Consider the following 14583-nt stretch of genomic DNA (forward strand, 5'->3'; position numbering starts at 1 on the left):
GCCCAGCTAGTTTTTTTGTATTTTTTAGTAGAGACGGGGTTTCACCGTGTTAGCCAGGATGGTCTCGATCTCCTGACCTCGTGATCCGCCCGTCTCGGCCTCCCAAAGTGTTGGGATTACAGGCTTGAGCCACCGCGCCCGGCCTGGAATTCCTTTTTTTTCTTTTTTCTTTTGGTTTGGAGTCTCACTCTGTCGCCCAGGCTGCAGTGCAGTAGTGCGATCTCGGCTCACTGCAACCTCTGCCTCCCGGGTTCAAGCAATTCTCCTGCCTCAGCCTCCCAAGTAGCTGGGATTACAGGCATGCACCACCACCGCCCCCCCCACCCCCCGTTTTGTATTCTTAGTAGAGACAGGGTTACACCATGTTGGTCAGACTGGTCTTGAACTGCTGACCTCAGGTGATCCTCCCACCTCGGCCTCCAAAGTGCTGGGATTACAGGTGTGAGCCACCGCGCCCAACCTTTTTTTTTTTTTTTGAGCCGAAGTTTTGCTTTTGTTACACAGGTTGGAGTGCAATGGTATGATCTCAGCTCACTGCAACCTCCACCTCTGCCTCCTGGGTTCAAGGGATTCTCCTGCCTCAGCCTCCCGAGTGGCTGGGATTACAGGTGCCCACCATCACACTTGGCTAATTTTTGTATTTTTAGTAGAGACAGAGTTTCATCATGTTGGCCAGGCTGGTCTTGAACCCCTGACCTCAGCTAATCCACCTGCCTTGGCCTCCCAAAGTGCTGGAATTACAGGTATGAGCCACTGTGCCCGGCCTACTTTGGAATTCTTCATAATAAAAGCTTTTAAAAGGTAATATTTGAACTTCTGCTCCTGGGAAGATGGAATAGAAGGACTTTTCCTAATTCTTTCTGCTAACTACAACTAAAACCCCTGGGCTATACATAAGGAAAACATAGGGAGACTCTGAAAAAGGATGAGGTAGACCAACCAGGGATCTTGGGACTCGAGGAATGACACAGTACTGAATTCCTTGGGTTTACTTTGCTTTATATATTCCAGATTTGGCCAAAGAAAGAAGCCAACAACCTGAAAATGCCAGTGGGCACAAACACAGAAAGTGCCAACAAAAGCTCCCCTGTCCAGCCAGAAGACCAGGAAAGGGCAGCCCAGTGAGGCAGAAAACTTTTAAACAATCACTGCACTACTCCAGGTCCACACCATAGAAAAAACGTGCAGCTCCGCACTTACTCACGCAGAGCTGAATGGGGAGCCTCGGCTTTGACAGCAGTCTAGCAATAAGGAAGCCACTCCCCGGTGCCATGGAGAAGTAATGAGGTACTCCTAGTCCCTCCAGCCAGAACTTCCACCCCCATGCACCAGTAATGAGCCCCCCAATCTTGAGCATCAGTGGAGGTTGAATGGAGAACCTTGACTTCTTCCCCCACTGTTAGTAACAAGGTGTGTATCCTTCCCTCCCCTGCCAGCGTGGTATCATAAAACACTAGCTACAACAGAACATTTACAGAAGACCCAGAGTCTCATTACATGATACCCCAAATATCCAGTTTCAGAAAAAAAAAAAAATCACTTGTCATACCAAGAACCAAGAAGATCTCAAACTGAATGAAAAAGATAGTTGATGCCAACACTGAGGTGATAGAGATGTTAGAATTGTATGACAAAAATTTTAAAGCAGTCATTAAAAAAGGCTTCAGTAGCCGGGACATGGTGGCTCACGCTTGTAATCCCAGCACTTTGGGAGGCCGAGGCGGGCGGATCACCTGAGGTCAGGAATTCGAGACCAGCCTGACCAACATGATGAAACCCCGTCTCTACTAAAAATACAAAAAAATTAGCCAGGCGAGGTGGTGGGCACCTGTAATCCCAGCTACTCAGGAGGCTGAGGCAGAAGAATCGCTTGAAACTGGGGGGTGGAGGCTGGTTGCACTCCAGCCTCGGCAAGAAGAGTAAGACTCCATCTTTAAAAAAAAAAAAAAAAAAAAAAAAAAGACTTTAAAAAAAAAAAAAAAAAAAAAAAAAAAAAGGCTTAAGTAAGCAATTAAGAACAATCATGAAAAAAATGAAAAAAGTAAAAATCTCAGCAAAGAAATACAGTGTCCCAGCAAAATAATAATAAAAATTTAGGAGATATAAAGAATCAAATGGACATTTTAGAACTGGAAATTGCAGTAATTGAAATAAAAACTCACTGGATTAGCGCAATAGCAGGGTGGAAGGACAGAGAAAAGAATCCTTGAACTGGATAACAATTGGTTGTTTTTTTTTGAGATGGAGTTTTGCTCTTGTCGCCCAGGCTAGAGTACAGTGGCATGATCTCGGCTTACTGCAACCTTTGCCTCCTGGGTTCAAGCTCTTCTCCTGCCTCAGCCTCCCTAGTAGCTGGGATTACAGGTGCCCACCACCACTTCTGGCTAATTTCTATATTTTTAGTAGAGACGTGGTTTCACCCCATTGGCCTGGCTGGTCTCGAACTCCTGACCTTAGGTGATCCACCCACGTTGGCCTCCCAAAGTGCTGGGATAACAGGTACGAGCCACTGTGCCCAGCCTCTGTAAGCTTTTTTCTGTGTTTAAAACTTTTAATTTCATTTTTGTACTTTTAAAACTTTTTTTTTTAATTAAACACACGCATTAGCCTAGGCTTACACAGGGTCAGGATCATCATTATCACTGTCTTCCACCTCCACATCCTGTCCCACTGTTCCACTGGTAGGTCATCAGGGACAGTAATGTGTGGAACTGCCGTCTCCTGTAATAACAATGCTTTCTTCTAGAATACTTCCTGAAGGGCTTGTTGAGGCTGCTTTACAGTTAATTTTTAAATAGAAGATGCACACTCTAAAATGTAATGATAGAAAGTATAGTATATTAAATACACAAAACAGTAGCATTGTCATTTATCATCAAGTATTGTATATTGAACATAGTTGTACGTGCTCTGTATGTTGCTATGGCCAGCAGCACAGTGGGTTTGTTTATACCAGCATCACCACAAACACATGAGTAATGCGATGTGTTACTGCGACGTCAGTAGGCAACAGGAATTTTTTGGCTTAATTTATAATCTTATGGGACCATCATTGTATATGTGGACTATTTTTGACTGAAACTTCATTGTGCAGCAAATGACTATATTAACAAATAAAATTGAGCTGTATATAATGAAGAAGTACACGTTATAACCAAGTGGGGTTTATTCCAGGGATGCAAGGCCTGGTTCACTATTAGAAAAGCAGTCAACATAGGCCGGGCACGGTGGCTCACGCCTTGTAGTCCCAGCACTTTGAGAGGCCCAGGCGGGTGGATCACCTGAGGTCGGGAGTTTGAGACCAGACTGACCAACATGATGAAACCCCGTCTCTACTAAAAATACAAAATTAGCCTGGTGTGGTGGTGGGCGCCTGTAATCCCAGCTACTTGGGAGGCTGAGGCAGGAGAATCGCTTGAACCCGGGAGGCAGAGGTTGCAATGAGCCGAGATCGTGCCATTGCACTCCAGCCTGGGCGACAAGAGCGAAACTGTCTCAAAAAAAGAAAAAAAGCCAGTCAACGTAATCTTCCATATTAACAGACTGACAAAGAAAAGTTACATGATCCTATCAATAGATGCTGAAAAGGCATTTGACAAAATTCAACAGCCATCCATGATAAGAATTCAAACAAAAGAGGAATGGGGGAACTTTCTCACTTTGATATAGAGTGGCTACTACAAGAAACCTACAGCTAACACGATGATTAATAGACTGAATGTGTTCTCCTGAGAGAAACAAGGCAAGGATGGCTGTTCTGACCACTCTTATTCAACACAATGCTAGAAGTTTTAGCCAGTGCAGTCAGGTAAGAAAAAGGAAATAAAAGACATGCTTATTGGAAAGTAAGAAATAATACTGTCTCTATTTGCAGATGTAGATGATTGTCTATGTAGAAAATCCCAAAGAATCCATGGTGGGGAGAAAACCCAAATACCCCCCCTTAAATAAGTGAGTTCAGCAAAGTCACAATATACAAGATCAATATGTAAAAATCAATTATATTTCTGTATAATTTAATGAACAAATGGACACAAAAGTTAAAAATAGCATAGCCTGTTTATAATTGCATTACAAAATGTAAATGTAATAAAATATATATAGGAGTTAAATGCTGAAAACTACAAAAACACTGATAAATAAAAGAGACCTAAATAAATGGAGTGATATAATGTCTTCATGGACTGTAAAAGTCAAATAGTGGGCCGGGCGCAGTGGCTCACACCTGTAATCCCAGCACTTTGGGAGGCAAGGGTGGGCGGATCATGAGGTCAGGAGATTGAGACCATCCTGACTAACACAGTGAAAGCCCGTCTCTACTAAAAATACAAAAAATTAGCTGGGCATGGTGGCGGACGCCTGTAGTCCCAGCTACTTGGGAGGTTGAGTCCCGAGAATGGCATGAACCTGGGAGGCGGAGCATGCAGTGAGCCAAGATTGTGCCACTGCACTCTCCAACCTAGGTGACACAGTGAGACTCTGTCTCAAAAAAAAAAAAAGCCAAATAGTAAAGATACCACCTCTCCTCAAATTGTCATTGAGGTTCGATGCAATTGCTGTCAAAATCCCAGCAAGAGCTTTTGCAGATAGCAAGAAGAGTATTATTTTAAACATATATGGAAAGGCAAAGGAATTAAAGTAGCAAAAACAATTTTGAGAAAGAAGTACAACGTGGAGTCATCAGCCTTCCTGATCTCAAGACTTACTGTATAGCTACAGAAGTCAAGATTTTGTGGTATTGGTCAAAGGATAGACATTATAGATTAATGAAACAGAATTGCAGCCCCACACAAATATGCACAACTGATTATTGACAGAGGTGCAAAGATAAGTCATTGGAGGAAAGAACCTTTTCTGCACATGGTGGCAGAGAAATTGAACATCCGTAGGCAAAACAAAACAAAAGCAAACCCCAAACCAAAAAACAAAAAACCCATATAACTATAAAACTTTGAGAAAAAAACATAGAAGAGAATCTTTGAGATCTAGGGCTAGGCAAATAGTTCTTAGATTTGACACCAAAAACATGATCCATTAAAAAAAATAAATTGGACTTCATCAAAATTAAAACTTTTAACGTTTTAAGAAGGATGGTGTGTCTCAAAAGCTCAACATGGTACATGGTGGTTGGCCTTTATGTGCTGTTGAGGGTTTTCTTGCATCGAAGGGTGTACTCCTGGGTCACCCCCTGTCCTGCAAGACAAGCTGTCTTAGCCCTCACCCTATAAAAGCCACCCAGACACATCTCAGACAGAACTCAAAATATTGCTGAGACTGGGATCTGGGGGCTAGATTTTACTTTTACAAACAATTTAAAACTTTTTACAGTTAAAGGATGAATACACAGCTAAAGACTGGGGGAAAAAATGCCCAACAAAACACAAGTATCTAGAACATGTAAAGAACTCTCAAATCTCAGTAGATAAAAAGTAGACAAACATTTAACCAAACAACCCAATAAGAAAATGGGCAAAAGACATAAACAGTTTCCGCTGAAGAGTACATCCATATGACCAAACCCCCCCCCCCCCAAAAAACATAGAAATTTGTTCAGTATCATTAACCATGAGAAAAATGCAAATTAATCCTAGTACACACTATCAGAACAGCTAAAATAAAAAGTATTAATACTGATAACACTGAATATGGAAAGGATGCAGAGAAACTGAATCTGGGTCACTCATACATTGCTGGTGGGAATGTAAAATGGTGTAGCTACTTCGGAACTCTGTTTGGCAGTTTCTTAATAAAGAAATAGGCTGGGCACAGTGGCTCACTTCTGTAATCCCAAGCACTTTGGGAGGCTGAGGCCGGAGGATCACTTGAGCCCAGGAGTTTGAGACCAGCCTGGGCAACATAGGGAGATTGCATCTCTACAAATAATTTTTTTTTTTTTTTTGAGACAGAGTCTCGCTCAGTCGCCCAGGCTGGAGTGCAGTGGCACGATCTCGGCTCACTGCAAGCTCCACCCCCTGGGTTTATGCCATTCTCCTGCCTCAGCCTCCCCGGTAGCTGGGACTACAGGTGCCCGCCATCACGCCCGGCTAATTTTTTTGCATTTTTAGTAGAGACGGGGTTTCACCGTGTTAGCCAGAATGGTCTCGATCTCCTGACTTCGTGATCCATCCGCCTCGGCCTCCCAAAGTGCTGGGATTACAGGCATGAGCCACCGCGCCCGGCCTACAAATAATTTTAAAAAACTATCCAGGTGTGGTGGTACACACCTGTGGTCCCAGCTACTCAGGAGATTGAGGCAGGAGGATTGCCTGAGCCTGGGAGGTAAAGGTTACAGTGAGCCATGATTGAGCCACTGCATGATCCAGCCCGGGCTACAGAGTGAGACTGTTCTCAAAACAAAAACAAAAACAAATCCTCAAAAAACAGTACATGCAGCTACCATATGGCCCAACAATTGCACTCCTTGACATTTATCCCAGAGGAATGAAAACTTACTGTATAGGAGAGCCACTGTTTTTCCTTCTATATTCTCATAGCTAAAGAAAAAAACTTTTCTTCTCTACTACTTCTCTCAATACTTCACTTCTGGTCACCAAAATCTATGGACTTTTCCCCCCATACTGACCAATTCTCCAATTTTATGTGGACAACAAGTAGGTGTCCTATAATCAATTCGCTTCAATTCTGACACCGTCTACCTGAAGTTAGTGCGGACCCCACTAACGGCTCAGTCCCTCAAAACTCACCCCGACTTCAGGGGCCAGTCAGAAGTGGCGGGTCCTCAGGCTACCCACGACTTCTGTCCAGGTTTGCTACAAATCAGAAGTTCCCATTACCCTTCCTCCTGTTGCATTATTTGCTAGAGTGGCTCACAGAACTCAGGGAAACACTTCCCTTTAGCAGTTGTGTAGTGAAGGATATGATAGAGGATACAGATGATCCTCCAGATGAAGAGGTGCACAGGGCAAAGTTTAGAGGGGTTTTGAACACAGGAGCGTCTGTCCCCATGAAGTTGGGGCGGGCCATCCTCTTGGCACATGGATGTGTTCACCAACCCAGAAGCTCTCTAAACTCCGTACTTAAGGGATTTTTGTGGAGGCTAAGTCACGTAGGCATGATTGACATTAATTGAGACTACACTTCCTCTCCCTTCCCTGTAGGATGGGGAGTGGGGCCAAAAGTTCTAAGCTTCTGATCATGACTTGGTCTTTCTGTTGATTAGCCCCATCCTGAAAGCTATCCGGGAGCCCACTAAGAGTTGCCTCATTAGAACAGAAGATGGTCTTGTCACCAAGGACATTCCAAGGAGTTTAGGAACTCTGGAACCAGGGACCTAAATATGTAATTTCTTACTATTTTATACTTACATTCACACACACACACACACACACACCCCTATGCACAGATGTTTACAGCAGCTTTACTGGTAATAGACAACTAGAAATAACCCAGATGTTCTTCAGTGGGCGAATGGTTAAACTGTAGTACGTCTATACCATGGAATATTAGCTACTCAGCAATAAAAAGGAAAAAAACCATTGATAGAAGCAAGAAGCTGGGTGAACCTGTAGACAATTATGTGTAGTGAAAAAGACCAGTCCTAAAAGTTTACATAGTTATGATTCCATTGATGTGACATTACCGAAATAATAAAATTACAGTGTGGAGAACAGGTTAGTGATTATCAGGGCTAAGGAGAGTGTGGGTGTGGTTATGCAAGGGCAGCAGCAGGACTCCCTGTGCTAAAGGGAATGTTCTCTATTTTGATTGTATCAACGTCAGTACCCTGATTGTGAGATTGAGTCATAGCTTTTTACCGTGTTACCACTGGGGAAACTATTTTGAGAGGGAGTCATGCTCTGTCGCCTAGGGTGCGATCTGGGCTCACTGCAACCTCCACCTCCCCGGTTCAAGCAATTCTTCTGCCTCAGCCTCCCAGATAGCTGGGATTACAGGCATGCGCCACCACGCCTGGCTCATTGTTGTATTTTTAGTAGAGACGGGGTTTCACCATGTTGGCCAGGCTGGTCTTGAATGCCTGACCCCAGGTGATCCACCTGCCTCAGCCTCCCAAAGTGCTGGGATTACAGGCGTGAGCCACCGTGCCCAGCAAGGGCATTGTTTCTTACACCTACAGGTAAAATCTGTCTCAGTGAATTTGCTCAATCATCTTAAAATAAAAAGGTTATTTTAAAAAATGGTTGAATGTAGTTTTTAAACATGTCAGGCAATGCAATAAATGCTGTTTAATGAGAAATAAGCTTCCCTCCTCCCTGCTGTGTTGCTTCCGTCAAGGCAAGCTCTGCTACTACTTACTAACTACGTTATTTTCCACAATTTTGTATAAACTCCTGACTGAGGTTCTCTGAATATCAAAATTGGATATTGCTTCAGTAACATGGACAAAATTAAGGCTTTCAACCTGTCTGATTGTTCTTGTCAAGGCAGTTTGTCCCCATTTCCGATGTGGGATCTGCAGGGCTGGGTCCCATCTCTCAGTTCCCTGAAAGAGATGCAGTGGGCGATGGCTCATGCCACACTCTCGCCCGGCTTCTAACGTATCTGTGTAAACCTGTGGCAGGAATCGAGCCCACTGGAAACATGGTGAAGCAGCCAGCCAAATTCACTGTGGACACCATCAGCGCCGGGCAAGGAGACGTGATGGTGTTTGTTGAGGACCCAGAAGGGAACAAAGAGGAGGTATGTTGGAGGATGCTGCCTCTCCTTTCTAGCACCTCATGGAACTTTTGAGGCTTGTAATGGGGCCAGGGACTGTGCCTCCATTTTCCTCATTTCAGCTCACAACAGAAAGTTGTTGTTTTTTTTTTTCTTTTTTTTACCAGAAGGATACTGAGGCTTATAGCTGTTAAGTAACCTGCCCAAGAGCTGAGCCTTGAAATTGAATTTAAATTGATTGCCAGGGACACAGTGTTTAATGAAATAAAGGATACTTTGTATTTAGCAAAGGTGCCTTGTCAGTTGAGGTTTTATTATTTTTATTTATTTATTTATTGAGACGGAGTTTCACTCTTGTTGCCCAGGTTGAAGTGCAGTGGCACAATCTTGGGTCACAGCAACCTTCACCTTCCAGGTTCAAGTGATTCTCCTGCCTCAGCCTGGCTGATTTTTGTATCCCGAGTAGCTGGGAGTACCGGAATCTGCCACCATGCCTGGCTAATTTTTGTATTTTTAGTAAAGACAGGGTTTCACCACATTGGCCAGGCTGGTTTCGAACTCCTGAACTCAGGTGATCCACCCGCCTTGGCCTTGCAAACTGCTGGGATTACAGGTGTGAGCCACCGAGCCCAGCCTCAGTTGAGGTTTTAGATACTGATGGCCAGAATAATAAGATAGTCTTGCCCCGCTTTCTTCCCACACTGGCCATTCTTTGGTTCCTCCCTCAGAGCCTTTGCACATGCTGTTCTTTCTATCATTTATTAGAACCTATTTTATTCTTGGCATTTAGCATAATTTGCAATTCTGAAGTTTACCGCTGGATGGTCCGTTTCTCCCACTGGGGTGGGGATTGTGCCTGACTTGCTCATGTTTTATTTTTAGTACCTAACACTGGGACCGGCATTTCATAAGCTTTCGATGAACTATTGAGTGGATAAAGGTTTAAGTTTCTTGCTTCATACTCCGTCTTACCTAGAGAGTGCCAGCCTGAGCTGGACACTGGAGAGTCCTGACTCTGTTATGCTTCTGCACTGTGTGGTTTTGTTTCTGTGACTTTTGGCAGCTTCTCTCTTGGGGCGTTGTGCAAGAGGGACAGAAGCTCGCCAGCATCTTCAGTGTTCCCAACCTGGCAGCTCCTGCAGAACCCCTGCTGACACAGCATGCTCCTTACTCACACCTGGCGCCTTTTCTAACTGTTGTCCACCTTTCCTCCTAGGCACAAGTGACCCCTGACAGTGACAAGAACAAGACATACTCTGTGGAGTATCTGCCCAAGGTCACTGGGCTGCACAAAGTAAGATGAAGCAGCATGGCCGTGGCTTGGGCTGCTTTTGGGACTTGGAGAAGAAAGATAGCCCAGGAAAAAGAGTGTTTTTCTTAAGTGAATTTCTGATTTTCCTTTCTGATTATAGAAGGATCTATGCTCCTCATAGAAAATTGGAATCGCTAGGATTCCCTCGACTAGCTAGGATGAGTTGTTTGCAGTGTCGTAAGGTTTTTCCAACTCCATCTAGGTAACTAATGGTTGCAGCTGTGTGTCTGGAGTGTAGCTGCTGTGGTGACTACACTATAGATGGGCTCTTTTTCCCTGATTCTTTTTTTGGAGATGGGGTCTTGCTCTGTCGTCCAGGCTGGAGTGCAGTGGTGTGGTCTCAGCTCACTGCAATCCCCGCCTCCTGGCTCAAGCGATCCTCTCACCTCAGCCTCCCGAGTAGATGGGATTATAGGTACCCACCACCATTCCCGGCTAAGTTTTGCATTTTTAGTAAAGACCGGGTTTTCACCAGGTTACCTAGGCTGTTCTTGAACTCCTGACCTCAAACTATCCTCCCGCCTCAGCCTCCCAAAGTACTGGGATTATAGAAATGAGCCACCGCACCCTGCTGGCTCTTCGTCCTTAATGCTTTCTTAAGTACTCCCCTTGGAGGTGCTCTGGAGGGGCTGTCAGCATTGAAGGCTGAGGCTGGAGTAGTTCAGCTGAATATAGTAGAGGGAAATGGCCCCCTCATCACCTGGAGAAATGATAGGGATTGAGGCCTCAGGCTCTTTGTCTTGGCAACCTTTCGTGTTCTGTTTGAGATGACATCTAGGTGGCCTATAGGGCAAGAGCTAAGAGAGCCTGTCTTGCAGGAGAGTGGGGTGACCCAGGATCACACTTTTCATTGGAAGAAAGCCCTCAACAGCACATAAAGGCCAATCCCATCATGTACCTGCCCAGACTTTGGAATATAGACTGAATATAGACCACCTTGGGCTTTAGTGAATTCACCTGTAACGATGGCCTTAGCGTTCTCTTAGACTCTTAGAATATGATGCATTTGGAGTAAATGCTCTTGAAGGGAGCATTTATAATGTAATTAATTCATTCCAATCAATATAGGTTCATATGAAACCCAACCCAATTACTCCCCAAAAATTTCAAAGATGAGAACAGTGACTCAAGTTTTAGATGGAAATCATTCTGCTTTGTCCCAAATCCATGTGTCTAAGAATGATCTTGGTCCCTTGAAAAAACAGTTTGGCTGTGGATTTGAAATCCTGGAACTGTACATTTTATTCTGAGGGATAGTGGCCCATTCAGCCCCCTGAAAGGACTCAATGTCCAGAGATTGAAATGTGTTTGTTTCCTATTAAAGAGACTAAGCGTATCTAAGGTCAGCATTTTTATTTTGCTAAAGGTGTCATGCCTCAGACCCAGCTGTATGGCTAAAGGGGCCAGGTGGGAGTCCTATTCAGGCTGTTAAACTTGGTTCCAGGGCTCCTCATTTTAGACACCTTGTGTGTGCCATCATGGGAGGGTAGGAGAGGTAATCATGAATGTATGTGGCTTGATGGCAGTCTTGCTGGGCGCACAGAGAAGTGATTATGTATTTCTCACCTATCTGTTACCTACAGGTCACAGTCCTCTTTGCAGGACAGCACATCTCCAAGAGCCCATTTGAAGTGAATGTTGACAAGGCCCAGGGAGACGCCAGTAAAGTCACTGCAAAAGGTCCAGGGTTGGAAGCTGGAGGGAACATCGCCAATAAGCCCACCTACTTTGACATCTACACAGCAGGTAAGGTGCCTTTCCTCCATGGATCTGACCTTTGGGCTTCCTTCCAAAGGCTGAAATGTAATCTTCAGGAACTTGAAGGCCTGACCTTTTGTCTTTTAAATCAAATAATCACAAAGACAGTTTTTTCAAATGTGTTACATTAGATTTTTCAAAACCAGCCTTTCTTCTCTAAAATACTCAAGCTTCACTTGAATAAGACATACTTCTTGAATTGTCAGCTTCTTTTCCATGTAGCACATAGAAAATGCAGAAAAAGGAAACATTCAACCATAAACCCTTCCACCCCTAGAACATAGTTAACATCTTGGTGTGGACCTCCCTGAGAGCTTGTCTCCTGTTTGCCTTTTTTTTTTTTTGGCGGGGGAGGGGTACAGAGAATCGCTCTGTTGCCTAGGCTGGAGTGCAGTGGCATGATCTCAGCTCAGTGCAACCTCCACCTCCTGGTTTCAAGCAATTCTCACGCATCAGCGTCTCAAGTAGCTGGGATTACAGGCGTGCGCCACCATGCCTGGCTAATTTTTGTTTTTTTTTTTAGTAGAGATGAATTTCACCATATTGGCCAGGCTGGTCTCGAATTCCTGACCTCAAGTGATCCGCCCACCTTGGCCTCCCGAAGTGCTGGGATTACAAGCGTGAACCACCACACTGGTCCTGTTTACATTTTGCACTCAGCAGCAGTGAGCTTTCAGAGAGGGTGACCTGGGCTCAAGGAGTGCTTGCTTTCTCATAGGAGCTGGTGTGGGTGACATTGGTGTGGAGGTGGAAGATCCCCAGGGGAAGAACACTGTGGAATTGCTCGTGGAAGACAAAGGAAACCAGGTGTATCGATGTGTGTACAAACCCATGCAGCCCGGCCCCCACGTGGTCAAGGTCTTCTTTGCTGGGGACACTATTCCTAAGAGTCCCTTCATTGTGCAGGTTGGGGAAGGTGAGTGCTGGGTGTCTGGCCACATCGGCTTCTCATGTGGAAACTGACTGCACAGCTGGGCACGGAGGCCAGGAAAACAGGGCCCAACAATGACCTTATGCCTGTCCTTCTCTGCCAGGGCTACTTCAGCAGGAAGTGGCTTACTTTGTCCTCAATATATTAATATTAATATCTTCTATGAGCCATGCAGAGACCTAAGTGCTTTACTTATATTAACTCATTTACTTCTCTCCAAAACACATGTACGGGAGAGTCATTATCCTCACTGAGGGAGGTGGGACTGAGGCAGTGGGAGGAGTCGGCATCATAACCGAAGTTAGCAGCAACATGGGCCCTGCAGCCTCCATTGCTTGGCCTTTACTGGCCCAGGCACTTACCATGACTGCATCTAATCATTGCATCAGCCTGTGTGTTGCAGGTGCTATTATTATCCTTAGCTTGCAGGTGGAGATGCTGAGGCTTAGATAATGTTAGATGTCAGTACTACAAGGCATCAGTAGGGCTAGAACCGCAGACTCTGTTGGCCTTACCGTTAACTACTCTGCTAAACTCCCTCTGGCGCTGGGGGTATGCATTTTTCTCAAATGTTAGACTCTCTCCCTCTGACTTTGTTGCCCCTTTTTTTCTATTTTGTTTTGTTTTGTTTTCCAACTGTACTACCTTTTCTAACCCACGCTTGCCTTTCCCTGTTCTGTCCTCCGAATCTGCGTCTGCAGACGTGGCTTCCTCTTCCGAATCCTACCTCTGGGCCAGCCTGGACCCTGAAGCTGTTGGCTTCCTAGTTGAGACCACTGGGCCAGAGGCCTCTTGCTTGGTAAGGGCTGGTTGGGTGGGACTTCCTTGCCAGTTCTTTGTGCTGCTTGTGAATGTTAGCTGGGCCCGTGCTCTGTGTGATTTTAGGAAACTCCTGTGCAGGTGTTATTATTACAGCTTGTCCAGCCGGAACCCAAACCCACTCTCTAATTGCCTTTAAACACATCTAGGGCTTTTTTAGATAGTGGAGGAGCTGGTGGTGCCCTTCAGACTCTAGCCCCATTTAATGTTTATATGAACTCAGCAGTTACTCTTTTGATGTTGAGACTGTTGCACACGTTCATAATTTCCATGAGTGTGTATGTTTCTTAAGACACATTAAAACCCTCCGAGGAAGTCCTGTCATTGTATTGTGACTTATTTCTGGTGTGACCAACTTTTCTCCCTCTACAAAGAAAAAACAGGCAAAAAAAAATTCTAATATATTCCCAAGCAAAGCTCTTTTTTACATAAGAGAGCATTTTGAATAGATTTCCTAATTCTACTATTGTTTTCCAACCTTTCCTCACTCATGGACTTCCTTTTTCTTTTCTGGCCTGTACATCCTATACTATTTAGCATTTAATTAATAACCTTTTTCTTTTAATTTACTAACATCCCCTCTCCCACCTAAATGATTTTATATATGTAAAATGTATATATATTTGTAAAAAAAAAAATATATATATATATTTGCAGGGGGTCAGTGGGAAAGATACAGGGTCTCACTCTGTCTTTTGGGCTGGAGTGCAGTGGTACCATCATGGCTCACTGTAGCCTCGACCTCCCAGGCTCAAATGATCCTCCCTCCTCAGCCTCCTGAGTAGCTAAGACTGTAGATGTGCACCACCATGCCTGGTTAATGTTTTACCTTTTTTCCCCCCCTTTTCTTTCTTTTTTTTTTTGAGACAGAGTCTCACTCTCTCACCCAGGCTGGAGTGCAGTGGTGTAATCTTGGCTCACTGCAGCTTCTGCTTCCCTGGTTCAAGTGATTCATGCCTCAGCCACCTGAGTAGCTGGGACTACAGGTGCACACCACCATGCCCAGCTTAGTTTTTTTGTACTTTTAGTAGACACGGGGTTTCACCATGTTGGCCAGGCTGGTCTCGAACTGCTGATGTCAAGTGATTCACCTGCCTCGGCTTCCCAAAATGCTGGGTTTACAGGCATG

At 44.6% G+C, this 14583-nt stretch overlaps 1 protein-coding gene across 4 annotated transcripts in view; it reads left to right on the top strand.

The window, feature by feature from the left end:
- The window catches only part of FLNB (filamin B), a 171528-nt gene that overhangs the window by 85103 nt on the left and 71842 nt on the right, over positions 1-14583 (top strand). For all 4 annotated transcript variants that reach the window (XR_001889617.1, XM_017894155.1, XM_017894156.1 and 1 more), the window contains exons 5-8: positions 8540-8658; positions 9851-9928; positions 11530-11692; positions 12423-12620. Coding sequence is in view for 3 of the 4 variants with exons in the window: in XM_017894155.1 (XP_017749644.1) it covers positions 8540-8658; positions 9851-9928; positions 11530-11692; positions 12423-12620 (558 nt within the window). In the remaining variant the exon portion in view is untranslated. The remainder of the gene's footprint in view (positions 1-8539; positions 8659-9850; positions 9929-11529; positions 11693-12422; positions 12621-14583) is intronic.

This window comes from Rhinopithecus bieti, unplaced genomic scaffold, assembly GCF_001698545.2.
Source record: "Rhinopithecus bieti isolate Rb0 unplaced genomic scaffold, ASM169854v2 scaffold_21649, whole genome shotgun sequence".
Lineage (NCBI taxonomy): Eukaryota > Metazoa > Chordata > Mammalia > Primates > Cercopithecidae > Rhinopithecus > Rhinopithecus bieti.